The sequence below is a fragment of the Puma concolor genome, chromosome D1 (assembly GCF_028749965.1).
Source record: "Puma concolor isolate L17-30 chromosome D1, mPumCon1.1.hap2, whole genome shotgun sequence".
Classification (NCBI taxonomy): Eukaryota; Metazoa; Chordata; class Mammalia; order Carnivora; family Felidae; genus Puma; species Puma concolor.
Genome location: NC_141676.1, coordinates 100,541,457 through 100,567,835, shown reverse-complemented (window position 1 = coordinate 100,567,835; position 26,379 = coordinate 100,541,457). Strand labels below are relative to the sequence as shown.

Genomic DNA, 26,379 nt, shown 5'->3' with positions numbered 1-26,379 from the left:
AAGCCGGGGGCCAGGGGCTTGAGCTGAGCACTTGTCCCCTCCCTGACAGCATCCAGAGCACAGTCCACCTTCGTGTATTTGGCAACATAACCGAGCACACCCTAAGTTCCGGGCACTGTCCTGGTCCTTGCTGACAAGAAGGGTGTCCACAGCTCTGCCCCTCGGAGCTTGCTGTCAGGGAGGCAGATACTGAACGGAGTGAAAGCGGTGCATGATGGGAATGCTGCAGGGGACCCCGGACGCTGTGCGCGTGTGCAGTCCTGTGGATTCCTGGAGGGCCCGCAGGCGCCTCCTCCCACGGCTTCCTCCGCCCGGCCTCCAGCTCGGTTGCCGGTCCCTAGAATCCCCTCCCTCTCTCTGGACAGTTCCCACTTCGAGCACAGGATGCCGTGTCGCACGCTGGTCAGCAGAGGCCAGGGCATGCCGTGGGGACAGCCAGTCCTGAGACCCCAGTGGCTCAGAACCACAAAGGTCGTTCTTACCCGATATGCATCCGTGTACGTGGCGCGTCGGTGGGGGCTCTGCGGCCCTCTGCGTCACCGCCCCCTTTGTTGGAGAGCATGCATTTTTAGAGCACTGCTAGCCACCGTGGCGGAAGGTAAAGAGAAGCTTAACTGCGCCTTGCACTGGCATTAAATGCCCCAGCTGGGGTCTGTCCGCAAGTCATTAGCGGGCTGCTCGGCCAGTCCAGCTACCCTGCCCCCAGCCAGGAAGAGCAATCCTGCTCGGAGCCTGAAAGGTCAGGGCTTAAATGTCTGGTGCCAGGGACATCCAGGCCTGGAGTGCCTGCATCCCCTCTAACCTGCTCCCTGAGTTCCACCCCCTCCAAGAAACCTTCCCTGATTGCCTGGGGCCCTGGGTGTGCGGGCAGAGGCACATGCGTCTGGGAAGGGACTTCGTGGGGATTTGAGAGAAACAGTCCCGGGGAGAAGAGCTCCATTTTAGGCCTGTTGAGGTTGAAGTGCCCCTGGGACATCTAGGTTGAGGGAGAAAGGTCAGGGTTGGAGTTGAATCGGTTGGAGTAATAGTGATAGCAGGTCATACTCACCGAGCACTCGCCTGAGCCGGCTGCCATGCTAAGCATTCTGCGTGCCTTGTCTCGTCTACTTTTCGTCATCGTCTTGTGAGGGAAGCACTGTTTCATACCCATCTTACAGATGAGGAACATAGGCTCCAAGAGGTTAAGTAAATTCCCTAGGGTCTCACAGCTGCTAAGAAGCAGAGCTAAGCCTGAGCGTGGGCAGCTGGACCTCAGAGGGAGATGAAAGTCCATGCCCTGGGGAAGGAGGAAGCAGAGGGACGGGCAAAGGGATGAGGGGCAGGAAGCCACATGCCAGGTGCTGGGCTGGCCCTTGGTCTCTGTGACCTTCCTTAATGTCTGTGGAACGAAGGAAGATGACTTTCAGATGAGAGGCGGAAACAGGGAAGCCAGCCCAAGGAGCAGACGTTTGCAGGCAGGGAGCGTCGTGTCGCCGGGGATGAGGGATGCTACAGAAAGGCCGAGAATAATGTGGGCTCAGAGGCCCTTCCACTCAGCGACCGGAGCTGTGTACAGGGGTGGGAGCCATTGCACACGAGGAGGAGACGTGGGTGGTTAGGAAGCAGAGGCAGGAGCTGTTAGTATTTCCAGTGAAGGGAGAGGTGCTACTGGAGGGGTGGCCGGGCCTGGGGGCCAGGGTGGGGCTGCGTCCCCGTCCCAAGAGGAAGCGTCGGGTGGAGCTGGGCCCATCAGCCCAGGGGCGAACGATCGCAGCTGCCACATGTGTCCCAGACACTGTGCTGAACCCTCCGAACGTGTTCTCTCACTTAGTGCTCACGACCGCTTACAACGCGTAGATGCTCTCTCGGTGTTCCCAGCCGTGCTGTCAAGGTCACATAGCTAATGAACGCCTGTATGCCTGTGCTTTCCTCCCCACTGGATTATAGGTTCCTAAGAGAAGGATCTGTGATTGCTGGTGATCCCAGCGCCTAGGGCTCCTTCAGCACTGAGCACCTGCTGTGTGCTAGGCACATAGCTGTTGGTGTTGGAGGAGGTAGACCTACGGACAGGTAAAGAAGGGCTCAGATTTAGCATGGTAAGTTCTGTCGAGGAACATCCATGCTGTGGGAACACAGGAGAGTGCAGCCAGGCACCACAGCGGTGCCACTCACAATAGGTCTGGAAGACCATTTAGGAATTTGCCAAGGGAATGGGCTGGAGACCGTTCCAGTGTATGCAGAGCATACTCTTAAGGGACTGGTCAGCAGCTCCACCTGGCCAGATAGAACGCGTTGGTGCAGGGGAAGGATGTGAGATAAGACCAGAGGGGCGTGTTGGCACCGGCCTGTAAGTACCCTTTGCCAAGCCAAGATGGCGGCAGGTTCCCGGGGAGGCAACTGGCCGGGAGGCTCGCGGGTTGAGGCAGCAGGATTAGGTTTGCTTTAGGAAGATCGCTCCCTTGTCCTTAGGGGAGAGGAGTTGAAGGGGCAGAGGGTGGGGCCGGGGCACATCGAGGAGGCTACAGCAGTGCTACCGGATGGAGGACTCAGGCCGCAAATGACACAGGGGTGGGGGAAGGGTGCAGAGCAAGGTGCAGGCCATCGGCTGTCACTGTCTGAGTTTAGTGACTGTGTGACCTTTCGGTTGTGGTGCCCGAGCAGTGTTTGCACGAGACAAGATGGCCCAGGCCCTGGGCTTTCCCTTGGCAGTTCCCCTCCCTCCCCACTGGAACGGTCCCCTCTGCTGTTAGCTTGCCCACCTTCTTCCTGTCACCCCTGCCTCTAGGTGCTACACGTCTTTCTGTTTTTTAATATTAGAGGCGAATAGGTCAATGCATTCGTAGAGTTCTGATATCAAAACGCCCGAAAAGCTTTAGATTGGGACTTATGCCTCTGCTCACTCCAGATAGCTGTTTTTATTATAAATCTCTTGTGTATCCTTGTAGAGTTCTAGAATGTAAGCAAATGCAAACATAGACTGTCACTCGTTTTCTTACGCAAAAGGGGGCATACAATGCATTCCTTGTTTTACTGCTAACGTATCAGATCTGTGTGAGATAGATCTACATCTGATACATTTTAAGTTAAGCTGTATTTCTGAAACCATATAGCAGAGATTTCTGAATCATTTAAGAGCGGTGTAGTATCCCCTCATGTGCTAAACTATAATTTATTAACCAATCTCTACTCGGGGACACTTGCATTGTTTGCAGTATTTCATGACTACCAATACTGTTGGGGTGATTAAGCGTGTCAATTTGTTACTTGTAAAATAAATGTCCGTAAGTGCAATCATTGGCTCGAAGGGCAAACAGCTAATCCTGGTAGGACGTACCTGTCACTTATCAGACCACCTGCCCTGTTTCTCCAGAGCCCCACCTGAGGGGTGCTGTTTATTTTCGGCATATTTTTGCCATTCTGGTAAGTGAGAAGTGGTATCTCAGTGGAGTTCTAATTTGCGTTCTCTAATTCTGAGCAAGGCTGAGCACTGACCAGATCTTCGGGGCTCCATGTTGGCCTCGGTTCTGGAGTCCCGGGAATCACCCCATTTCTCAGACTGGGGGCAGGGGTGCTCCTTCAGCAGCACGTCACCTGAGGGACGACAGGCCTCCTCAGCCCGGCCTTATTTCCTTTGCAGACAAGCATGAGACGAAGCTGAAGGGGGTCATCTACTTCCAGGCCATCGAGGAGGTCTACTATGACCACCTGCGCAGTGCGGCCAAGGTGAGGGCAGGCCCCGCGGCGTTGCGGGACGACAGCCTCCAGCCTGCGTCCTCCAGAGACTTGGACCCGTGGCTTGGTCTCTTTGTAAACTTTCTCTTCCTCTCTCCCTCTCCCCTTCCCAGAAGAGGTTTTTCAGCTTCACTGTGGTGACTGAGGTACCCCTCCCCCACCTACTACTGCACATTAATGCCTCCTGTCCCCTACTTGTCCCTGACCCTTTACTCTCCCCTCCGCCCCCCTTCCCCAGGCCTGAGGGAGGAGCAGCGGGGGGCGGCTTGCGGCCCCCTCTCTTGAGATGACAGCAGGCTGTGTCCCTGTGGGGGGAGGGGTGGGCACCACAGAAAGGAGGGCTAAAGGGAGGAAGGGGTTCTCCGGGAGGGTTCTGGCTGGGGGGACTGATAGAGGGGATGTGTCCGAGGCCTGGGCTGTCTGCCCTCGTGTAATCAGCCTCCCTCCCCCCAAGCCTCCGGTGCCCACCTCAGCCCTGACCTCCCCTCCTGTGCGGCCCAGCATCCTACCTGCAGCTTTTTCCATCGGCCCCTCTTGTGCTGAGAGGAGACTCTGGTCCTCACGGGAAGGGCCCTCTGTGTCCGATTCCTGTGACACTTTTGTGCCCCCGGGCTCGCTGAGCAACAGTGCCCCCTCGAGGCAGGGTACGGCCCTGCCAGGGCCCAAGGATGGTCCGGGTGTGAGGAGGGGACCGTCTCCAGCGGGGGCCCGCTGGACTGATGGGCACTAGGTTTGGGGCCTGTTTCAGACTCTGTCCTGAGCTCTAGGGTGTCCTGGAGACGGGGAGGGGAAAGGGCAGATGGGGGGGTCAGAGGTGAGCGCTGGCTTAGACCTTCCTCTCTCCCTGAGCAGAGCCCGAACCCAGCCCTCACCTTCTGTGTGAAGACCCATGACCGGCTCTACTACATGGTGGCCCCATCTGCCGAGGCCATGCGCATCTGGATGGATGTCATCGTGACTGGAGCTGAGGGCTACACTCAATTCATGAACTGACCGGTGTGGACCTCCTAGACCCTCGGGCCAGCCCACCTGCTGCTTCGCCCTGGAGACAGAGGTGCACACCGGGCCACACAGGAGTGCCCCCAGAGGCCCGGAAGGGCGGAGCGTGCCTGGGGCTGTTGTAGGTGACTTTGTACTGTTCTACGGTGTAAGGAGCTCATCCTGTGAATTTCTGGGCTCAGGCCCCCTGAAGAACCAGCCAGCAGATGAAAAGTGGGGAGGCTCCCAGGAGCCCAGAATCTGCAGTAACCTTGGAGGGCCCTGCCCCAGGCCTGAGGAGCTGTCACAAGAGGGGGCCTCAAGTTCTGACCTGGCACCTGCACTCCCCAGCCTGTGTTCTCTTTTGCAAAAGGACAAATTATGGTACCAGAATCTGCCAAAGATCCCTTCTTGCCTCAGCCCCCTTTGCGGGGGCCTTGGGGGCTGAGGAGAACCACATCAAGAGTGGGGTAACAGCTCAGGCGGTGTACTTCTCCAACCCCGCTCTACCCTGTTCTCCCCTGTCAAGGGCCAGAGACCTCCAGTGCCATCCTTGAGGTCCTAACCTCATCCCCTTTTTGCAGACCCCCAACCACGATCTCCACAGTGACTGCTTCATCGCCATGGTCATACACTCGCCGTGGCTCTGCCCGTGCTGCAGCCATGGGCCCATCCGAGGGTACAAGGGTACGTACTGCGACCTCTCCAGCCCAGGACCTGGTGCATCTCATGCTGGGGGAAGAGACCAAGCACCCTGCCCTCTATGTCTCCAGGTCCTGGTGCACAGCCGGCCGCCCCCTAGTCCAGACCTCTCCCTTGCACTCGTGCCTTGCTTAGAGCCAGAAGGGACGAAGCTTGGACATCCAGAGACTGGAGGAAGGAAGCAGATGGGAGAGGCAGCTAGACTGGGTTCTACAGAACTGGCTGGGTTTCTAACAGGGACGGAGGGCCGCTCAGACGCCCGCTGGGGGAAACCTGAGCAGGAGCCGAGGGGGAGGACCCTGGGGGCTGGCTGCCCTCCCTTCCGCCTCAGAAGGATGACAGAAATGGAGAGCAGAGGACCAGGCCCCCAGCTGTCTGGCCTCAGCCCTTCACGCCTTAACACTAAGCCCACAACCCTGCTCCTCTGCCCAACACTGGGCCATGGTTGCCCGGCCTGGGCTGGGCGATTTTCAGTATTTGTAAGCATCTCAATGGAACAATAAAGCATTTGGAGTATGTGTTTGGGAAGCCAGGTTGTATGGGATATGGGGCTAGGTGTTCCCCGCAAAATAGGATTTCCTCCTTACTGGAGTTCCAGGAGGGACAAGGGCACACAGCCCATGACTTCCAGGTCCCTACCCTGACCACTCCAAGGACTGGCTCTGGGTGGGGTATGGGGTCTCCAGAGGCAAGAAAAGGTGGGGACTCACGCAGACGTTTAATGAGGCAGACGTGGCAGGAGGCTGAGCAGAAGGGCAGTTGTGAGGCACTGCGGCACCCGGAAAGCGGTCTGGGTCCCCGAGCTCAGTCGGTCGCCGTAGCGGTCCAGGAGCATCAGGACCACTCCATTGGTCCAGCCAAAGCCCTCCTGGAGAGAGGAATGGCTAGTGGGGCAGGATCTCTGGGGAAGGCCCTCAAGCCCTATTTTAGGGGGTGTGAGATCTCTACCCAGGGGCTCTAGAACTGCCTAACCCCAGGAGGACAAAGGAGCTCCAGGCAGGCTCTTCCCTGTGGACCCACATCCACAGGAGGAAACAGGCCCAGACAGCGGAGGTCATGGCCAGTTGCGGGGACAGCAGAGCCCTGTAGTTCCTATGGGATGCGGGCCCGCTCACCTGAACTTCATACTCCCCTCCACCACCTGGCTGACCACCGTTGCTGATGTCATACTGGGAACAAAAGGACAGGCTCTAAGGTCAGGCACTACCCACCCCACCCCCGCGCCCCCTCACCTCAGCCCTCTAGGGGAAAGCCAGAAATGGGAGCCCCTGTGGGAGAAGCTGCCCTGGCCTGCAGTGCCCAAGAATGGCCACTGGGTGTCACCACTGTCCCCGGGCCTTGCAAAGCCTGGCAATTCCCCCATCTCCCCATGGGGAGGAGGCCCAGGAGCAGCTCACCTTCTCATACATGGCTGGCTTTCTGGAGTAGACCTCAAAGTTGGTTCGGATCCAATTCTGAGCCAGCTGGAAAGCCACTTCCTGGGCCCGAGGTGAAGGACACTTGGCCAGACCTAGACCCCACCCCGCCCCAGGCAGGACCCTGAGCCACCTGAGTCCCCAACCCAGAGGGAGCATAGGCCTGAACCTTACTCTCCTCAAGGAGGGAAAGAGGCCCGAGCCTCAAGACCTCCATCTTGAAACCACGTGAAAAGCCAACGTGCTCTTTCCCCAGGGCCTGGGTTTGGAGAGAGAAAGGAGGGCTGGTTCCCTGGACAGGTGGGGGCAGGCACAAATATCTGCTGAGGGGGGAAGCCATGAGAACAGAAGAGCCAGAGAAAGACCTCACATCCTCTGTTCACACCTCCCCAGTACCAGGGGGCTGACCCTCTAGATGCAAGGAGGGCAGGCCCTGGGATGTGCCCCACTGCTGCCTCCCTACCTCTGATGACCAGGTCCTGCAAGGGGGCCCAGGCACTGGGGAAGTCCCACTGCTGGCCTGTCTTCTGGAGAGAGGTCGGGATCCCGTACTGGTAGGTCAAGATCTGGCTGTCCTAGAAGGTTCCAGACATTTCTCGGACCGTGGGTGGGGACTGGATGAGGAGCCAAGGGGCCGGGCCCTCCTAAAGCCAGATGGTCCCCTTCCTGGACTTTCTCTTTTTGGCTCACTGCCGCCCCCTGGTGGCTCCAGCGGGACCTGCAGGCTCAGGCACAGGGGTGGAGCAGGAGGGAGTGGAGGTCACTAGCTCAGAGTCAGGGAGAGAGCAGGTGGTTCTGCCCCCAGTATACCAGCCCGCCCTGCTGCCCCCACCCCCCTCACCTCCAGATATTTCGGAGCCTTGTCCACGACTCCCGGGTCAGAGAAACAGCCAGACCAGAGAGGACTAAGTTTGGATGGGTAAAACTCGAGGTTTTTCCTTCTGTTCTCAAGGTCATAGTCAAACCAGGCACCTTTCTCATTCCACAGGATGGCTTTCATGGCAGCCAAGCGCTGTTCCCGCATATTTCTGTATTTTGTGGCTTGGAGGTCGTTCCCTGGGGTGACACTGTCTTTAGACTGAGCAACCTGGGTCCCGTGCCTTCAAGAGATCTACTTTGGCCTCCTCCTGTTGTCCTTCCCAAGGGCTAGAAATCCTGAGCGCCAAGGGGACATGCATACCTGGGGCCACATTTCAGGCCTCTAGGACCTGGAGTTTCCTGAGCAGACGGCCCTGTATAGCTCTCAGTACTTGCACTGGCCTGTTGCCAGGTCCCTCCTAGGAGGGCACTGGCCGTGTGTATTCCCCTAGCTCTGGCTGGGACAAAGGGAATGGAGGGAGTTTGAATGTGTGGACTGAGGTGCCCTCAGGGAACCTATAACTCCCTCCTGGTGAGAAAGGGACCGTGAGTGGAGAGTGGGCTCCATTTGTACTCTTGCTCCAGCAGTACCAGGGGCGGGGTACGGACCCTTCACCCACGGTCCTACTTCCAGCTCCAGGGCCAAGGCTGAGGCGGGACCAAAGCCGGCCGAGCACCGTTCTCCCTCTCCTCCTGCTGGCGAGCTCACCCGGTCTGGAGTAGAAGTCGCTCATCAGCTCCTCTGCCTGGCACAGGAAGGCATTGAGATCAACAGGCACGAGTTTGCTGGTCCGGATGCTGCTCGGCAAGTTGGGGTTCGGGCCTTTGACGAGCCAACGCGAGGAGAAGTCCCAGCCAGACTCGGCCCCAGCCTTGAGCTCAGCCCACAGAGCTTCCTGGTCCCCTGTGATGACGAGGCAGCAGCAGACCGGGGACCGGGGCCTGACACACAACATCAGGGTCCCAGCCCCACCCAGATGCCTGACCTCCGCGTCTTTGCTGTAAGACTCGGGCCTGGAGGAGGAAAGCGAGCGTCCTGGCACCAGGAAGCTCCAAGCCCAAGCTGGAGGCTGAGCCATGTTGCCTCAGCTGCCCTCGGCTTGTCTTTCGACAGCCCTGCATTGTCCTGGGCTTTTAGTATCACCATCGGAGACGTGGGGCTAAGTCACTGGCCCTCAAACCAGAGTGAACGATGAGAGACTGAGAGGCTGACAGAGCAGCTCCTTACCTGGGTCCCCCATAAGGGACAGAATAGTGATTCAGGACGTAGCTCTTCCTCCCCGAGCTCACAGAGACGTTCCTGTGCTCAGTCCAGAAGTCCAATTCCAAAGCTAAGGTCCCGATGTTGTCCCTGGGGCGGAGCCAGATACCACCTTAGCCCAGGCACGCCCACTCAGTCCCGCCCTGGGAGGTCTCAGGGACGGGGGCCTGCAGGGCAGCAGGGAGCCGGGGTGCCCACCTCAGGAAGGCCGTATCGTTGGTGTGAGCCACGTAGGAGTGCATCATGAGAGTCAGCGGGGGGGGAGGGGGGGGGGGTGCTGGCTCCGCTGCAGGGAGTACACGTGGGCCCCGTTGGGGACATGTCCATAGCTGCCAAGAAGGAGACCTGCTGAGGAGCATCTGCCCAGCGGCCAAGGCCAATCCAGTGCCAAGCCCGTCCCCTCTTACAGTCACACCAGGTCCAGGAAGTTCTGCAGCATGCCCTTCACGGTCTCGGGCATCTCAGAGAGGAGCAGCTCCTCCATCACCCAGTAGGAGTCCCTCGGGAAAGGGGCAGTTCAGGCCCCCACCCTCCCGCCCCCCCTGCCCTGCACACCCAGGCCAGTCAGGGTGCCCTACCCTGCTCAGGACAGCCCGCCAGCCCCGGGCTCCCCCACTCCCGCCCTAAAGCCCCGGCCGCTCACCAGTAGTAGAATTCGACAAAGCACCCACCAGGCACAACGAAGGGGTGTTCTGAGTAGAGCAGAGAGAACTGCTCGGGATGGCTGAGGACCTCTGGCTTCACCTGCAGTCAGGAGAGAGGGCACAGGGAGCCCAGGACCCCATGGTGTGGAGTCCGGAAGAGGCCGGGTGGGGGGGGGGGGGACCTGGAAGCTGCGGCTTTGGAGCCAGGGAGCCAGAGCACGAGTTCTGGCTCTGCTGCTGGTCAGCCGGCTACGGCTGAGGTCAAGGCCTGAGCTGCGGGAGCCTGGTCTGCTCGGCCCCACGTGGGGGCCTCTGGAGTCCTGGCTAACCCAGCCCGGCCCTGGCAGGTGCTCACCAAACAATGGCCATTATCAGGACCGGCCAGGGGGACCACGTCCTCCACTCCCCTGGCCTCGTCTCTGGGGCCACCACCAAGCCAGGCCCAGAGACTCAGGGCCTGCATCCTCTGACCCAGGCGTGGAGTGTGAAAATGAATGAAAGGAAACCTCATTCACAACCTCCGGGAGGCTGGCAGGTGAAGCCCTCCTGCCCTGACTCTTTGTCAAGTGCAGATCCCAACTAGCAAGTGGATGCTGCCTTACTCTCCCAGCCGAAGGGGTAGGTTTCTTCCGCCCCAGCAACAGCCCAGCCAATGAGAGGCTGTCACAACTCAGCCAATGAAAAGCCACCGTACTCAGAAGGCCCCAGTTTACCGCAAAGGGCTTGTTGTTCGCAGCAGCCTTCCCAATGCCCCCCTTCCTCCATAAGGCAGCGTTCCTGTTCTGCGTTCTGCTGACTTGCCCACGGTTTCCCTGTGGTTTACTCAGTCCAGATGGCCGTTCTCTGCTGTTCCTAAACGAACCCCTTTTTGCTGGTGAAGTAACTGGCAGTTTTATTTGTAAGGAGAAAGGAAACCCCAAACTGCTTTCCCAATGAGACAGGCGTACATGAACGTGGCCTCGGGAGAGCAACTGTAGGACCAGAGTGGAGATGGCTGCCTCCTTCAGGTACTTTCTCTGTTCATGGCCTCCTGGTTCTGTCCCAGTGAGTGTGGTTTCAGTGGGAGAGCGGTGGGCTGTCAGTTATTTTGAGGGGCGTCGTGGAACAGAGCTGGGTTTGCTCCTGTGGGGCTGGGTGGGAAAGGGTCCTGGAGCACCACTCTGTGCCAGCGGGTGCCAGGGCCCCGGGGGCCGGCTGGGAGGACAGATGCTGTGCAGCCTCGGGCAAACCTCTGCCCTCTCTGAGCCTCAGACAAAGGAGAGAAAGTACATAACAGACAGTGCTGACCACAGGCCACAATCAGCAGTGGAAAATATTCCTGAGCCAAGGCCTGGCCGGAGGAGATCAGGGAAGGGAGAGCCCAGTTGGGCAGCCTGGAGGTAACAGGACAGGCTGAATTTGCCTGGGGGGAGGATGGTGAGGAGGTGAGAAGTTTGAAGTAGATATTCCCTTCTACCCCTCCAGAAATTCTTTCTAGAGAACTCTTTTCAAGGACCCAGTGGATAGGGTACAGACTTTTAGGAAATGTCTCCCTCTCTGTGCTCTACAGGCAAGGTGAGCCCCAAGCCGGCGAAACTGTCTCCCAGCTCGGTCCCCCTGCCAACACCCAGGGCAGTCACACCTTCTTTCCCAGTTTCTTCCAGAGCTGGTGCAGCTGCTCCCCCCAGATTCGCAGCTTGGGGTCTGAGATCTTCTGCAGGAACCGGGGGCTGGAAGAACACCAACCGAACCCCCAGGGCTCAGGGAGACAGCCCTCCCTGAAGGGCTCTCTCTCTGGTTTCTGTCCAGGCTGTACCTGTCCTTCCAGTCCTCAGGGGTCCAGGGCTGCAGCTCCTGCCCCGCGGCCTGGAAGTGTTCCTGGATGAAGGCACGAAGCAGTGGCGTGGGAATGCTGTGGTTGTGGCGGGCGGCCAGCTCCCGGAAGTGCTGCAGAACTCGGTCTGGGGTGCGGGTGGCCAGGAGGGATCAGCTGGCACCCAGGAGCCCCTCCCTGCCCGGCCCTGCGTCCCACTATCTTTGGTACAGAAGGTTCAGAAGGTGGGGCCCCCAGTCGCCTTACCTGGGGTCGAGGACAGTGGCATGTCCACAAACTGCTTGTCGTCCTGGTAGAGCTTCGCCATCTGAACCTGGTGCAGGAGCTCCCCGTAGCAGTAAATCCGGCTGCCAGGAGTGTTGGGGAGGGGAGCAGGTCAGGCCACCCCCGGGAGGGGAGAGAAAAGGCTGGAGTGTGGGCATGTTCCCTGGATCGGACCAGGGCTGTGTGTGTACGCACCTAGCATGTGTGTGTGCATGTGTGGTAGGCGTGTGCAGGTGGTGGTGACAAACCAGGCTGAGAGAATGAGGACACTCTGCAGTATGGGATGTAAACAGGTACCCAAGCCCACACCGGGTGGTCATTTGGAACAGTGCAGAATACCCAGCGGGAACAAGGAGACTACCACTGTCATCAGTGACTCGACAGAATGGGCTGGATGGATTCTCTGTACAGCGGGGCCTGTGTGAAAGGGATCAAAAGGGCTTAAGGCCAAATCCCGTAAGTTATACCCAGTGGCAATTGCTGAGACCTTGGACCAGAAAACCTGCAGGTGTGGGGCAGGATGTATGCCCCTTGGAAGACAACTACGGGCCTGCTGTTGGGTGTTTGTGGAAACCAGTTCTCTGACTGAAGGATGGAAGACATTCCTAAGGCCTGAAGTAGCTCTAATGTCCTGTCAGAGAAACACTCTGATAAAGAAGGCAGTGCCCATGGGTGCCCTGGTGGCTCATGATTTTTTTTGAAGTTTGTTTATTTTGAGAGACAGAGTGAGATCACGACCTGACCCAAAATGAGGAGTCAGACGCTTAACCGATGAGCCACCAGGCACCCTGTGACTTCACGATTTGTGAGTTCGAGCCCCACATGGGCTCTGTGTTGATAGCATAGAGTCTGCTTGGGATTCAATCTCTGCCTCTCTCTTTCTGCCCCTTCCTGGCTTACTCTCTCTCTAAATAAATAAATATTAAAAAAAAAAGTGGCAGTGCCCCCAAAGGGTTCCTCAATACAGTGGAAACGTTTTATGCAGGGATGTGCTATGTGGGGCTTCGTGGGCAAGTCATCTCCTTTCCTGCAGGACCATGGGAAGCACTGAGGAGCCACGGGGAGGTGCCCTGTGGACAGCTCTCTGTGACCAATAAAGAGCTGCTTGGTTACCGATGGCAGCTCCAAGGCAGACAGACAGTATCTTGTTTGGAAGGCCAATGCACTCCGACCAACTGATGGAAATCTTTGAAGCATGAAAGAACGAATCAGCTCAGTGGGCTGAACTGCATGCTGTTTCCCTTGCAGTGATGGAAGAAGTGAGTGCAAAAAGTCCCTAGGTTGGGGTTTTTACTGACTCACAGGCAGGGAAAAACTGGACTCATCAAGGGGATGCCCGTATGGGGCATAACCCTCGGGAAATCACTCTGGAAATTCAAGGGGCATGATAAAGTAGGCTTCACATACCTGATTATAGAGGAATATGCTTAAAATACTACATCGGAACAGAAGATACTGTGCCAATTTGGTCGGCACACAGTCCCAACAATGGACCGAGAGATCATGTCAAATGGACACATCATGTGGCTTATCACCTTCGGAGTGGTGGCTCCATACAGAATCGGAACAGGCAAATGAAACTTTTCTTGTTTAAAATGGGAAGGGGTGCCTGGGTTGCTCAGTCGGTTGGGCGACTGACTTCACTCAGGTCATGATCTCACAGATTTTGAGTTCAAGCCCCATGTTGGGCTCTGTGCTGATAGCTCAGATCCTGGAGCCTGCTTCGGATTCTGTGTCTCCCTCTCTCTCTGCCCCTCTCCCACTCACGTTGTCTCTCTCCTTCAAAAATAAACATTAAAAACTTAAAAAAAAATAATAAAACATGGAGAAATCAGGGCACCTGGGTGGCTCAGTTGGATAAGCATCTGACTTTAGCTCAGGTCATGACTCACAGTTTATGAGTTTGAGCCCCACATCGGGATCTGTGCTGACAGCTCAGAGCCTGGAGCCTTCTTCCGTTTCTGTGTCTCCCTTTCCCTCTCATATGGTCTCTCTCAAAAATGAATAAAACATTAAAAATTAAAATGGAGAGAAATAAAAGCAAGAGGGGCTGGCTTACATAGCTTCACAAGTGTGTGCCTTCACTCAGCATGGGATGAGGGCCAGAGGAGTGTCCCCACTGGATATATTCCTCTGGTTTTCCAGGGGATGGGTGGAGAGGTTGCTGGTGGGTCTATACAATTCTTTCCCACACCATCTCAACTTACCTTTTGCCTACACAGTGGACCAGACTGCCATGTGGTGCCAGAAGCATGAATGATCCCTGAGCAAGAAACTGTAGCTATCTTTTCAAATCTTTTTTTAAAATATTTATTTCTTTATTTTGAGCAGGGGGGAGAGGGACAGAGAGTGAGGGAGACAGAGAATCCCAAGCAGGCCCGAGTTGTCAGCACAGAGCCTGACGCAGGGCTTGAACTCACGATTCATGATATCACGACCTGAGCTGAAATCAAGAGTTGGATGCTTAACCAACTGAGCCACCCAGGTGTCCATCTTTTCAAATCTTTATGTCAGAATTCCCAAGGGCCTGGTGGGGCGACTTGTGCCCATAGCTCATTTGGCTAACTGGGGGCTAACAATGAATGCAGCTATACTCTCTAGTGGTGGGAATAGCCACTCATTCTGGGCCTTGTAACTCTATCCTGAACAGATGAGAGGAAACTAGGGAAGGCACTAGCAAGACTGGTATTGCTGTTGGCAATCTGGATAAGTACAGTGGCCAAACCTAATGTCTCTTCAAAGGTTGAAAAGTTTAGTGAAAATCAATGACAAATGGAAAGAAGGTAAATGACAGCCAGGGACTTAATCAACACAGATACAAACAAGATGTCTGAACCAGAATTTAGAATCACAATAATAAGAGTACTAGCCGGGGTTGAAAAAAAGCATAGACTCCCTTTCTGTAGAGATAAAATAAGTAAAATCTAGTCAGGATGAAATTAAAAATGCTATAACTGAGATGCAATCTCAAATGGATGCCAGGGTGGCAAGGATGGATGAAGGAGGGCAGCAAATCAGTGACATAGAGGACAAACTTCTGGAGAACAATGAAGCAGAAAAAAAAAGAGGGAAACTAAGGCAAAAGAGTACGATATAAGACTTAGAGAACTCAGTGACTCATTAAAAAGGGATAACATCCGAATCACAGGAGTCCCAGAAGATGAGAAAAAGGGGCAGAAAGTTTATGTGAGCAAATCATAGTGGAAAACTTTCCTAACCTGGGGAAAGACACAGACATCAAAATCCAGGAAGCACAGAGAACTCCCATTAGATTCAACAAAAATCAACCATCAACAAGGCATATCATAGTCAAATTCACAAAATACTCAGGCAAGAAAAGAATCATGAAAGCAGCAAGGGAAGAAGAGTCCTTAACCTACAAGGGAAGACAGATCAGGTTTGCAGCAGACCTATGCACAGAAACTTGGCAGGCCAGAAAGGAGAGGCAGGATATATTCAACGTGCTGAATCAGAAAAACATGCAACCAAGAATTCTTTATCCAGCAAGGGTGTCATTCAAAATAGGAGGGGAGATAAAAAGTTTCCCCAGAGGGGCGCCTGGGTGGCTCAGTCGGTTGAGCGTCCGACTTCAGCCAGGTCACGATCTCACGGTCCGGGAGTTCGAGCCCCGCGTCGGGCTCTGGGCTGATGGCTCAGAGCCTGGAGCCTGTTTCCGATTCTGTGTCTCCCTCTCTCTCTGCCCCTCCCCCGTTCATGCTCTGTCTCTCTCTGTCCCAAAAATAAATAAACGTTGAAAAAAAAAATTTAAAAAAAAAAAAAAAAAAAAAAAAAAAGTTTCCCCAGACAAAAACTAAAGAAGTTCATGACCACTAAACCAGCCCTGCACGAAACTTTAAGGGGGACTCTCTGAGGGGAGAAAAGACAAAAAAAAAAAAAAAAAAAAAAAAAAGACCAAAAGCAACAAAGACTAGAAAGGACCAGAGAAGATCCACCAGAATCTCCAACTCTACAGGCAACATGATGGCAATAAATTCATATACTTCAGTACTCATTCTAAATGTCAATGGACTAAACACTTCAATCAAAAGGGTAATAAAATGGATAAGAAGACAACTGGAAAGAAGGAGACATGGCAGATGAGGGCAGAGAGGTGAGTAAATGGATATTCAATGAAAATGGGAAATCTAGCATGACATTAGTGCCTGGAGAGAGCAAGAGGTTAACACTGTCCTTAGCACAGTTGTATCAGATGCCTGGGAGGGTGAGGCCATGAGTCTGCCATGACCACTCTGCCTTTGGAACCCGACAAAGTTGAATGGAAGCCTGCAGACATGACTGGAATCTCTCTGGGAGGCATTCTGGTTTTAGGATACGATAATGAGCTGAGCTGCTGATGACTGAAGGGAACTCTAGTGACGTGCTAACATCTTCTGACTTCAAGTTTTTAGATTACACTTACTACGAAGAATATCAGTTGGGGAGGAATTTCCCAGAACAACTCCCCACTGGGCCTTTAGACTGTGTGGTTTACAACTCTTGGCAGATTAATTGCTGTGTAACATAAACCTTGATAATCAAATACTTGGAAAGGCCCCTGATGTCAATGGACAAAACAGAGTAGCACGTGCAGTGTGCTATAAGCACAAATGCAGATCACCCTTGTTTTTGTGAACAGAAAGCTATTAAACAGGAGAGAATAAATGGGTTTCTTGTGGGATTAAAGCAGTGGGCATCATACAGTGTGTCTAAATTCCCCCGGGGAATAGCCCCATCAGGGATGAGAAAGGCTATGGGAGGCCTTATGGCATACTCAAAATAAACTGAATCTAGGCGTGACTACCACTTATCTAACTCACCGTATCTGAGCTGCACTCAGGCTTTTAGTATCTAATGGCAACAACATGCACGGTAGATTAAACAACTTTGGACCATGAGGCATAAAAGAGCTTTGGGGGATATAGGTCCCCCACTGTTGAACAAACTGAATTTGCTTTTAATGAGGAGAGGCAGAGGAGAAATACTTATTAACTAGAATAAGCAGATGAGAAGGAGTTCTCTCTTCCAGGAGGGAAGCGAAGGATGTGAGTCAGACCAGGTAGATGATGAGGCTTTAGTGAAATGGGTCAGGGCAAGGCAACACATAATGCTGGATGATGCCAGGATCCAGCACTGGGAAAGGGCCTGTACCCTCACCCAACAGGGCCTCTGGACTATTTTAATGCTGATGGGACCCAATGTACACATGCATCAGTGGCCTTCCATCGTAGCTACTGAGGCTCAAGGGCCACGTCTCTGGGAATTTAGAGGCCTGACAACCTCGTTCTCCGGACACTCGATGCACTATGACTGCCCTTGCTCCAAGAATAGATCGGAAGAAGACATACCCTGTAGTACAACCATCAGGGATAGGAACTATTCTGAATACCACCCAGGTCCTCCCATAGGAAGGAGGCGGGTCCTGTCCTGAGATGCCTATGAACAGAGACAGGGTGACTGGCTTTGCCTCCAATGGACTTGCAACCCAGAAATAACAGATAATAATTTGTTATAATAAATAATAAAATCATGGCTATTTGTAATGATGCCTGTCCATAATAATATCTGGTATAAGGTTTGAGTCCAATGAGAAGGAACAGAGAATACCTCTGTAATTCTTCCAGATTTGTTCTGTAATGAAACAAAATTGTACTGTGACCGTACCAGGATATGGTGTAATACTGGTATTATCGGTACGATTCAACCACCTTATGTAAATTAGCCACATGATCACACTGATACTGATGACCGAGTATGTTGGGACATTGAGTTAAAGCCTCCTCAGAATGTAAGACCAGTGGGAAATGCCTGGCTTGAGGAAGAACTGGATTGAGCTAATTTCTATGCTAAGTAGTTCTGCACAAGTTTACCTAAGATACAAATAGTGGCAGATCAAGGAAGGAAATGAGTAATCAAATCAGTACAAATATACAAAAACGTATGTAAAGGTGTTATAGGCTGGTTGTTAAAATAGTTGTTTCTTTCAGTCTGCCCCTAGTCTGCACTGACTCCTCCAAAGGTTAGGCACACTCATGCCGATATACTGCTATACCTGTTACATAATTGCTATACTAAATGCAGATGCTCGAGGATGCCTGGGTGGCTCAGTGGGTTAAGTGTCTGACTTTGGCTTAGGTCATGACCTTGTGGTTCACGGGTCAAGCCCCACATTGGGCTCTGTGCTGACAGCTCAGAGCCTGGAGCCTGCTTTGGATTCTGTCTCCCTCTCCTTCTGCCCCTCCTCACTCATGCTGTCTCAAAAATAATAAACATTAAAAAATATAAATAAATAAATGCAGCTGCCCAAATATGACAATTATGCTATAAGAAAGCCCAGGCCGAGGGGCAGAGGGGTGGTGGACAGATTTAACTTCTGATGCTGACCATCTCGAGTTAGTGCAGACTCTGGATGCTTAAGAGCAGTCTCTAATAAAACTGCCCTCGCTCAGTTCACTTTCACAAGACATATAGGGAGGGTCCTCAACACGGAGCTTCTGTGTCCTCTCCCCGTGGAATCAGGATTTATCACCCTCCTGGCGCTTCAGTGTGTTCACCAAATAGGATACTCCATTGAGCCTTGGTGTCCAGAGTTTTTATTAGGTTTCCACCACATGGGCATGATTGACTGAATCACTGGCCATGCGATTGAACTCAATCCCCGGCCACCTTCTCCTCCCCAGAGGTTGGGCTGATATCACATGACCCAAAGTTCCAACCCTCTAATCATATGGTCAGTCTTTCTGGCACAGTCTGCCCCCATCCTGAGACATCTCATTAGTATGACCATCTAAGGGCTCACCATGAGTCACCTCATTAATGTAAACTATCAGAGCCCACCCTAATGCCCTAGACTCTCCCATCACTTGGGAAATTCCAAGAGCTCAGAGGTTACATTGCAGGGAAATGGGTCGAAGGACTGCCACGTTCTTTGTTATACAGCAGACTACCCTCTGATCTTTGGCAAAGGGTCCGTTTTAGCAAAATATTCCTACCTGTTTGAGCATCTACATTTGGTGTAGCATTTATGTAATAGATAAAGCAATAGTATCAGCACGAATATACCTAACATTTAGAGCTAGGGTAGGGATAGGAGGCTTTTAACTCAACTTCCCAATACATTTGACCATCAAGATTAATATTATAATCTAACCAACAACGTTAGTGTTTCACCATATCGTACTATGGTAGATATAAGCTGAAAAGAAGGTCGAAGATGTTGGCATACTACTCAAGTCTCATATAGTCATGAATAATTAGTCTACTCCATCATCATATCTTACGGCCAAAATGTTTCCTGGCGAGGCCACTCAGGTTTGCAGGCTTCCGTTTGATCTTGTCAGGTTCCAGGGCAGGAGTGATTTCAGCAATATATACATTCACCCTTTATAAAAAAATTTTTTTTTAATTTTTAAAATGTTTATTTTTGAGAGACAGAGACAGAGACAGAGTGTGAGCAGGGGAGGGGCAGAGAGAGAGGGAGACAGAATCCAAAGCAGGCTCCAGGCTCTGAGCTGTCAGCACAGAGCCCGGTGTGGGGCTCAAACCCACGAACTGCGAGATCATGACCTGAGCCAAAGTCAGATGCCCAACCAACTGAGCCACCCAGGTGCCCCACATTCACCCATTTGAACAGAGAACAGCATCACTTCTTGCTCTGAGCCTCTTTTAAAGTGTTAACGTAGGGGCGCCTGGGTGGCTCAGTCAGTTCAGTGCCCAACTTGATTTTGGCTTTGGCTCAGGTCATGATCTCGCAGTTCGTGAGTTCGAGTCCTGCATCGGGTTCTGTGCTGGCAGCGCAGAGCCTGCTTGGGATTCTGTCTCTCCCTCTCTTTCCCCCCACCCCCCCACCCCCCACCCCGCCGAAAAGGGCTTTCTCTCTCTCAAAATAAATAAACTTAAAAAAATTAAAGTGTTAATGTAATAGTGGATTTCCTTCATTGCATTATTATCAATCCACTCACTCATTTCTTTACCTGCGGCTACTGTTTCTCCTTCTCTCCATTTATATCCAAACTTTTCAACCTTTGGAAAGGACACTACGTTCAGCTGCTGTGCTGGGCCAGGTTGCAGGCAGCCAGGTTAGTGCAGCAAGTGCCTCCCCGCAGTCCTCTCCCACGCACAGGTGCCGCACAGGTGCGCTTTGGCTGGGCCATTCCTACCCTGTTCCCGAATACAGCCGCATTCAGACATGACCCCCATTTAGCCAGATGGGAAGGCACAACACTCCCCCATCAGGCCCTTAGAAATTAGGACATAACAGTTGAAGGGTATAGTTACATTTTCTTGCTTGGGAATCATCCCTACTTCGGACACATGGGAGCTGCTGCCTTGGTCCTGGGATCTCTGCATCGGGTGGAGAAAAGAAGGATGAAGAAATGTGGGGAAGAAAGAAAAAAGCGTCGTCATACCATCGTCTCCCTCCTATGGAAGAATCGCATGGGCATACCAGCCTCCTCTGCACCCCTCTTCCCTAGAGTCCCCCGAAAAGCAGAGCAGTCTGGCTGGTAGCCACCCTCCCGGGACCCCCTCACGGTGAGTGCTGAGCACATACTTGTGAAGCCGTGTCGGCCGGCCCTTCCTGTCTGTCTCCCCGTTTCCGACAACCAATGTTGTAACTGTCCATCCCAGCTCTCTATCAGACCATCACTCGGAGGATCAAAGTGTGTTCCCTGTCTGAAAAAATGTAACTCAGTGGTCCAAACTGTTGCAGTCTCTTCTGTTCTGGTCCTTTTACAGTATTTTGAGCATTTACAGCTACACCCAGTTCAGGGTCACTGTCTGATCATGCCGGGTCTGCCAGCATCAGTCTCACTGGCCAGCTCCATGGGTGTCCTTCCCTCCAGGGAACCTGCCCCGCAGCCACGTGGAGCCCATCTCTCTGGTTGACAGAACAGCTCTTATCGGCATTTTGTGCCTCAGGGGGTGCGAGTGCAAGGTATCTAGATTTGGCCCACCTCTGCATCCCTGCAAACTCCCGACGTCCCATCGGTTCGTGAACCCAAATGGCCACCTCATGGGAACGCACTGGGACACCTGCTTGCTGGCTCTAGTCACTTTCCAGTCTAGGAAGGGAGGTTTTTTTTTTTTTCCTTGACGTTTTTATTCATTTTTGAAAGACAGAGACAGAGCACGAGCAGGAGAGGGGCAGAGAGAGAGAGGGAGGCACGGAATCCGAAGCAGGCTCCAGGCTCCGAGCTGTCAGCACAGAGCCCGATGAGGGGCTCAAACTCGCAAGCCGTGAGATCATGGCCTGAGCTGAAGTCGGACCCTTAACCGACTGAGCCACCCAGGCGCCCCATAGGAAGGGGGTTTTCTGATGGGCATCGGCGGTTCTACCTCCGGGAACCCTGCAAATTCCCATAGTGACTTCCGTAGGACCGTGCCACACAGGGCACTCTTTCTACGGACCACGTTCCCATTGCCCTTCTGCCTGACCGTGCGGCCAGGACGGGGGTCACTGACTAAGCACAGGTAAAGGCCCAAACACAGTGGCAAACAGCATGCAGTTCAGCCCACCAAGCTGATCTGGTTTTGTCGTCTCTGGTCAGAACGGCAGCCTTTCGCGGCGGTTTGTTCACCTCGGAACGACCGTCCACGAACCAAGCAGCTCTCTGTTGGTCAATCAAGAACTGTTTATAGGGCACTTTCCCAGTGGCAATAGTATCCAGAGCCCCTCGGGGCACCTGGGTGGCAGGCGGTTAAGCATCCAACTCTTGATTTCGGCTCACGTCATGATCTCATGGTCTGTAAGATCGAGAGCCTCGCATCAGGCTCTGCATTGACAGCGTGGAGCCTGCTTGGGATTCTCTCTCTCTCTCTCTCTCTCTCTCTCTCTCTCTCTCTGCCCCTCCCCCACTCGCATGCACACGTGCTTTCTCTCAAAATAAATAAATAAACTTAAAAAAAAAAAACAAACCAGAGCTCCTCAGGTGGTTCCAGAGTCAGTTCTGGGAGAAGGGCATCTATCTGCTCTCGAGCACATGGAGTTAACCTTACATTCCCCTAGCAGCACGCTCCTGCATGAACCACTTCCATGGCCTTACGGAACCCTGCTGGGCACCGCCCTCCGTCTTACCTCATGTTTCCAACACCACCCAAGATGTTACGGGCATGTCAGGTTTTAAGATTATGTTCCGTCCTTTAAGAGAGGAGGTCTGAATTCACGTCTGAGAGCAAGTTAGTAATTGCCTCTCAAATGGACATTCTCTAGCCCAAAGTCTGGCCGGCTGGGAGGGGCCCCAAGACTTCCACTGTAACTGCAGCCTATGCTCCACAGAAGGATGTGATCTGTGTGACCTCAGGCAGTCTTCCCGGCGCCCATTGAGAATGTCCAATGAAGACAGCAAGCGGTAGCATGATGGCAGATGTATACGCCTTTTGCTTTATAATCCTAGAGAGTGGAAACACTCCCCACTCAGACACAACATCCACCCCTGTAACACATTCAGGCAAAACAGATACAATCACTTCGCATGAAAACTATTCAAACACACCAACGGCACTTTCCCCATAGTCCCTTCCACCCTTGTGTTCCTAACCGTGGCTTTGCCAACAGGTTTTCACTTTACGATACTGCTCGGGGCAAGTGTTCCCCGGTCAGATGTGGAAGCCATTGCGAGACAACATTCAGGGGAAGGAGAAACAACCCCCCAACGTAAAGTCTGTCCGAACATTGCACTTTCAGTCCAAGCATTCACCTTGATCGCCAAGGCTTGCACTTTCACGTCCTCCGAATATGACTCACCAGTGCTCCTGCTACCGCGGCGCATGGGACCCCATGTCACAGACTCCAGGACCTTCCATACCCTCTGACCATTTTGCCCACTCCCAGGCAGGGGACAGAGCTAAGGGACCCTGACACTGTCACCAATCTTTATCTTAACTTGTGCGGCCACTGCCTCAGTGGATTGGAGGTCAGCTTTCTCATTACCTGCTTTGCCTTGCAGTTTTCTGAATTCCTCCAGAGTAGGGTAAATGGAGATGTGTTTAGGTCCCTCGCATCTTGGGGGGAGGGGGTGCAGCAGGTCCAATTGGTCCACTCAATTTCTAAGTGCTGCATTAACAACTTTCTTTGGACCGTAGCCACAGCTGCTTTATTCACCCCATCTTTTTTAAAGTTTATTTATTTGAGAGAGAGGGAGAGAGGGAGGGAGAGGGAGAGAGAGGTGGGAGGGAGGGAGGGAGGGAGGGAGAGGGGCAAAGGGAGAGAGAGAATCCCAGGCAGGCTCCACACTGTCAGCACAGAGCCCGATGCGGGGCTCGATCCCATGAACCACGTGATAAAAACCTGAGCCAAAACCAAGAGTCAGACGCTTAACTGACTGAGCAGCCCAGGTGTCCCACGCCCCACTTCTTAATAACTGTTTAAAGACTCTGCCCTGCTGGGATGGGCCCAGTGGCTCTCTCCCCTCTATCTATCCTACTTTCTTGGGAATCAGTCTAATCTTCATTCGTCATTTTAGAATTATTTTTTTTCCCCTTTGGAAATGACTCTGAGTCCAGGGCCACACCTAGGCCAGCCAGAATCAGGATCTTCCCCAACACATTCCTTAGGCGGGGGCCCTGAGACGAGAGGCTATGGTTTGGACTGGCCAGAAGCAAAGCCTGGCCCGTCTCTCACTCTCATGTTTGCCATTAGAGCATAATAATAACGAAAGGATCGCATTTTTCCCCCCTGTTATTCTGCATTTCCTTAGGCATCCAGTGAGACAACACCCTGGGCCCTGGACCCATCATTTCTAAATTCCACTGACAACTTTCACCTCCAGGAACTGATCCCAATACAGCTGCTGTTCCAAACCACGGGTGACCTGGCAGCCACCCAGGAATCAAAGGGTCCTCATCCCCTGTCCTTTCATTTTGCTTTTCCCGAGCCACCTGTTCCAGTGAATCGAGGTCATTCTAGCAAATGACACGTTTTGTCACATTGATGACAGTATTGCAATCTAATCTCAGTACTAACCAACTAGCTCAGGCCGTGGGCACAGTCCCCAACGAGACTGCCCTCAGTTGGGGCTCCAAGTTCAGGGCTTCCCAGGCTTCCACTACTTCTGACCAACTGGCTACAAATTTGGAGGTTCCCTAAACCCATCAGGTTCAATAATGTGCTAGAATGACTCACAGAGTCAGCACTATCCTTATTATTACAGTTTTATTCTAAAGATACAAATCAGGATCAGCCAAATAAAGACACACGGAGAAAGAGGTCCGGGATTGTCCTGAATGCAGACCTTCCCTGTCTTCACCTCAAAGAACCCAGACATACCACCCTCCTGGCACATCAAAGTGTTCACCCAACAGGACACTCCCCCGAGCTTTGGTGTCTAGAGTTTTTATACACACCATTGGTTCACTCACTGGTCATGTGATTGAACTCAATCTTCAGCCCCCTCCGCCCTCAGAGGTCAGGAGGTCAAGTTGATATCCTGTGACCCACAGCCCCAACCCTCCAATCACATGGTCCATCTCTCTGGCATGGCCTGAGACATCTCATCAGCATGACCACCCAGGGTCTCACCACGAGTTACCCCATTAATGTAAACTATCAGCACCCACCACGAATACCAAAGACTCTCCTATCCCTTGGGAAATCCCAAGAGCTTAGAGGTCATATCCCAGGAACCCAAGACAAAGACTAAATACGTTATTCACTGTAGAACAAGTAGCTTGTGCAGCTACTTAATGGGTTTGCTGTGTTCCCACCCTACACATTTCAAAGACAGCACAGCGTGTGCCCAGCTCCTGAGAAATAAGCCATAACCTACTGGATTTCTGTCTGATAAATCTTTACGTGGGGCCTTGGGCCACACCAGATATTTTATACTAATAATGTGATTTATGGTGGGGACTGAGAGCCCCCAGTATCCCTCTGACTTAGAGGCCTGGAGACTGAGTAATTAAGGTCAGGCATACAGATACTCCAAGCCTCTATAACTGAACCCCAGTGAAAGCCCTGAACACAAGACCCAGGGGAGCTTCCTGGTTGGCCATACTTCACGCAGGTTGTCACACGTGCTGCTGGAAAAAGTGAATGCTGTTCATACAAGTCCACCGGCAGAGGACAACTGGATCTCATGTCTCTTCTCTCCAGGACTCTGCCCTATGTGCCTGTTGCCTTTCCCAATTTTAATCTGCATCCTTTCACTGGAATAGACTGTAACCGTAGATGTAACTGTGTGGTGAGTACTAGCAAATCGCCGAAGCCGTGGGTGGTCTTACCCCTGACACAGTCTTCTTTCCATACTTTTGGCAACCAGCCTCGCACTTGACAAAACTCTTGATCACACAGCCTCTCTGAAATCCTTATTACAATTGCTCAGGACAAAAATCTCTACATCATCCCGGGTAACCCCCTTCCCTTTATATTCCACGATCATTGGCTCCACCCTCAAAATACATCCCAGACTGAACCACTTCTCACTTTTCTGGTCCTACCACTGGCACCCAAGCCCTGGTCCTCCTCTGTTCCCACCCCTGCCCCAGCCTTCTTCCTGACCCTTGAACAATGACCTCAGAGCCTTCGCACTGCCGTTTCTGTGCCTGGACGGTCTTCCAGATCTGCACAGAGATGGTTCCATCTACGATTCTGTTCAAACGTCTCGGCACAGACGCCTTCTCCCTGCATCCCTCTGCACTGCTGTGCCCTCTGCTGGCCCCGACCAGCCCCCTCACTTCATTTTACTTTTCGTTGTGCTTCCATCGGCACTCTCCCTGCTAATTACGCAAGGTCCAGGAAGATGGGGATCTCGATTCTCTCGTTTGCTGCCACAGCCCGAGACATCATGAGAGCGCAAGAGAGCCATTGAAATGACAAAAGGGTGATGCCCTGTGAGTCTAGGAGGCAGGACAGGGCCACTTAGGTCTCTTATTTGGGAAATGGGAGCTATGGCTCTACAAAGAGCTCTGACCTGCTCTAGGTCACAGAGGCCAAACTGAGGAGCACTTTTCAGGTCCTTACACTGCTGCTCACCTCCAGGCTAGGGAAGCTGGGCAGAGAGTTTCCCAGAACAACCCTGAGAAGAGCATGGTTTGGGGAAGAGCCTGGAGGGAGGGGTTGAGGGGAGGGAGGACGCTGGCCAGCAGGTGCCTGGGTCGGGAGGCAGCACCCTCTTCCCCCAGCCTGCTACACAAGGAAAGCTGACATCCTTCCCTCCCCTTCCCTCGGAAGGACTGACCCTCAGCGCCTGAGATCCCACCCCAACCTCCTTCCTCAGCTGCTTCCCCACTCCTACCTGTCACAGGGCGGGGGCAGGGCACCCTGGGACCCCAGCCCCAGCAGAAGCAGCTGGCACAGCATGAAGGCCCTCCCAGGCATGGTGACTGTGGCCTCAGCCAAGGAATAAGCCCAGGTACCCCTTGCTTGCAGGGGCGCAGGCTGACTCACCTGCCTACCAGGGCTGCCAAAGTCCACAACTGAGGCGTGGCCACCCTGGGCGCTGTATGTCAGGTCTGCGCGGCCTTGCTGTCCCGGCTCAGCTTGCAGAAGCCAACCTCTGCTCCCCACTGTGGACTTTTCCTCTTCGTTTCTTAGTCTCAGCGGGTGCCACCTGCTCAAGCCCTTCCCTCATGTGGTGGGGTGGTGGTGGGTGACTGGGGTGCCCCGGTGTCTGGGGCACAAGTTGGTCCCACATCTGTGACCCAGATGCCAATCGCTCTGGTGGCTCCAAGATCACCACGGCAGAGAGTTACCTTTTCCTTTAACATCTCAAACAGAATGGCTCAAGTTTCCGTCCCACG

At 53.3% G+C, this 26,379-nt stretch overlaps 2 protein-coding genes across 18 annotated transcripts in view; one reads left to right on the top strand and one right to left on the bottom strand.

Moving 5' to 3' along the window:
• Nucleotides 1–5,909, top strand: part of PHLDB1 (pleckstrin homology like domain family B member 1) — a 45,502-nt gene extending 39,593 nt beyond the window's left edge. For 14 of the 17 annotated variants that reach the window (XM_086678958.1, XM_086678957.1, XM_086678959.1 and 11 more), the window contains 3 exons: nucleotides 3,617–3,702; nucleotides 3,825–3,857; nucleotides 4,564–5,909. In XM_086678958.1, coding sequence (XP_086535084.1) covers nucleotides 3,617–3,702; nucleotides 3,825–3,857; nucleotides 4,564–4,704 — 260 coding nt within the window. In that variant the 3' untranslated portion in view covers nucleotides 4,705–5,909. The remainder of the gene's footprint in view (nucleotides 1–3,616; nucleotides 3,703–3,824; nucleotides 3,858–4,563) is intronic. The other 3 variants (XM_086678949.1, XM_086678962.1, XM_086678963.1) reach the window with 1 other exon arrangement.
• Nucleotides 59–25,957, bottom strand: LOC112865842 (trehalase). The gene is given in 18 exon segments (XM_086676438.1): nucleotides 59–3,570; nucleotides 4,221–6,259; nucleotides 6,507–6,560; nucleotides 6,789–6,901; nucleotides 7,270–7,381; nucleotides 7,648–7,862; nucleotides 8,374–8,678; nucleotides 8,893–9,015; nucleotides 9,124–9,200; nucleotides 9,203–9,254; nucleotides 9,333–9,425; nucleotides 9,569–9,669; nucleotides 11,191–11,278; nucleotides 11,365–11,509; nucleotides 11,629–11,729; nucleotides 18,924–18,975; nucleotides 22,574–22,644; nucleotides 25,875–25,957. Coding segments are annotated over 17 exon segments (1,935 nt in total). The 3' UTR covers nucleotides 59–3,570; nucleotides 4,221–6,109.
• Nucleotides 25,958–26,379: the final 422 nt, after the last annotated feature.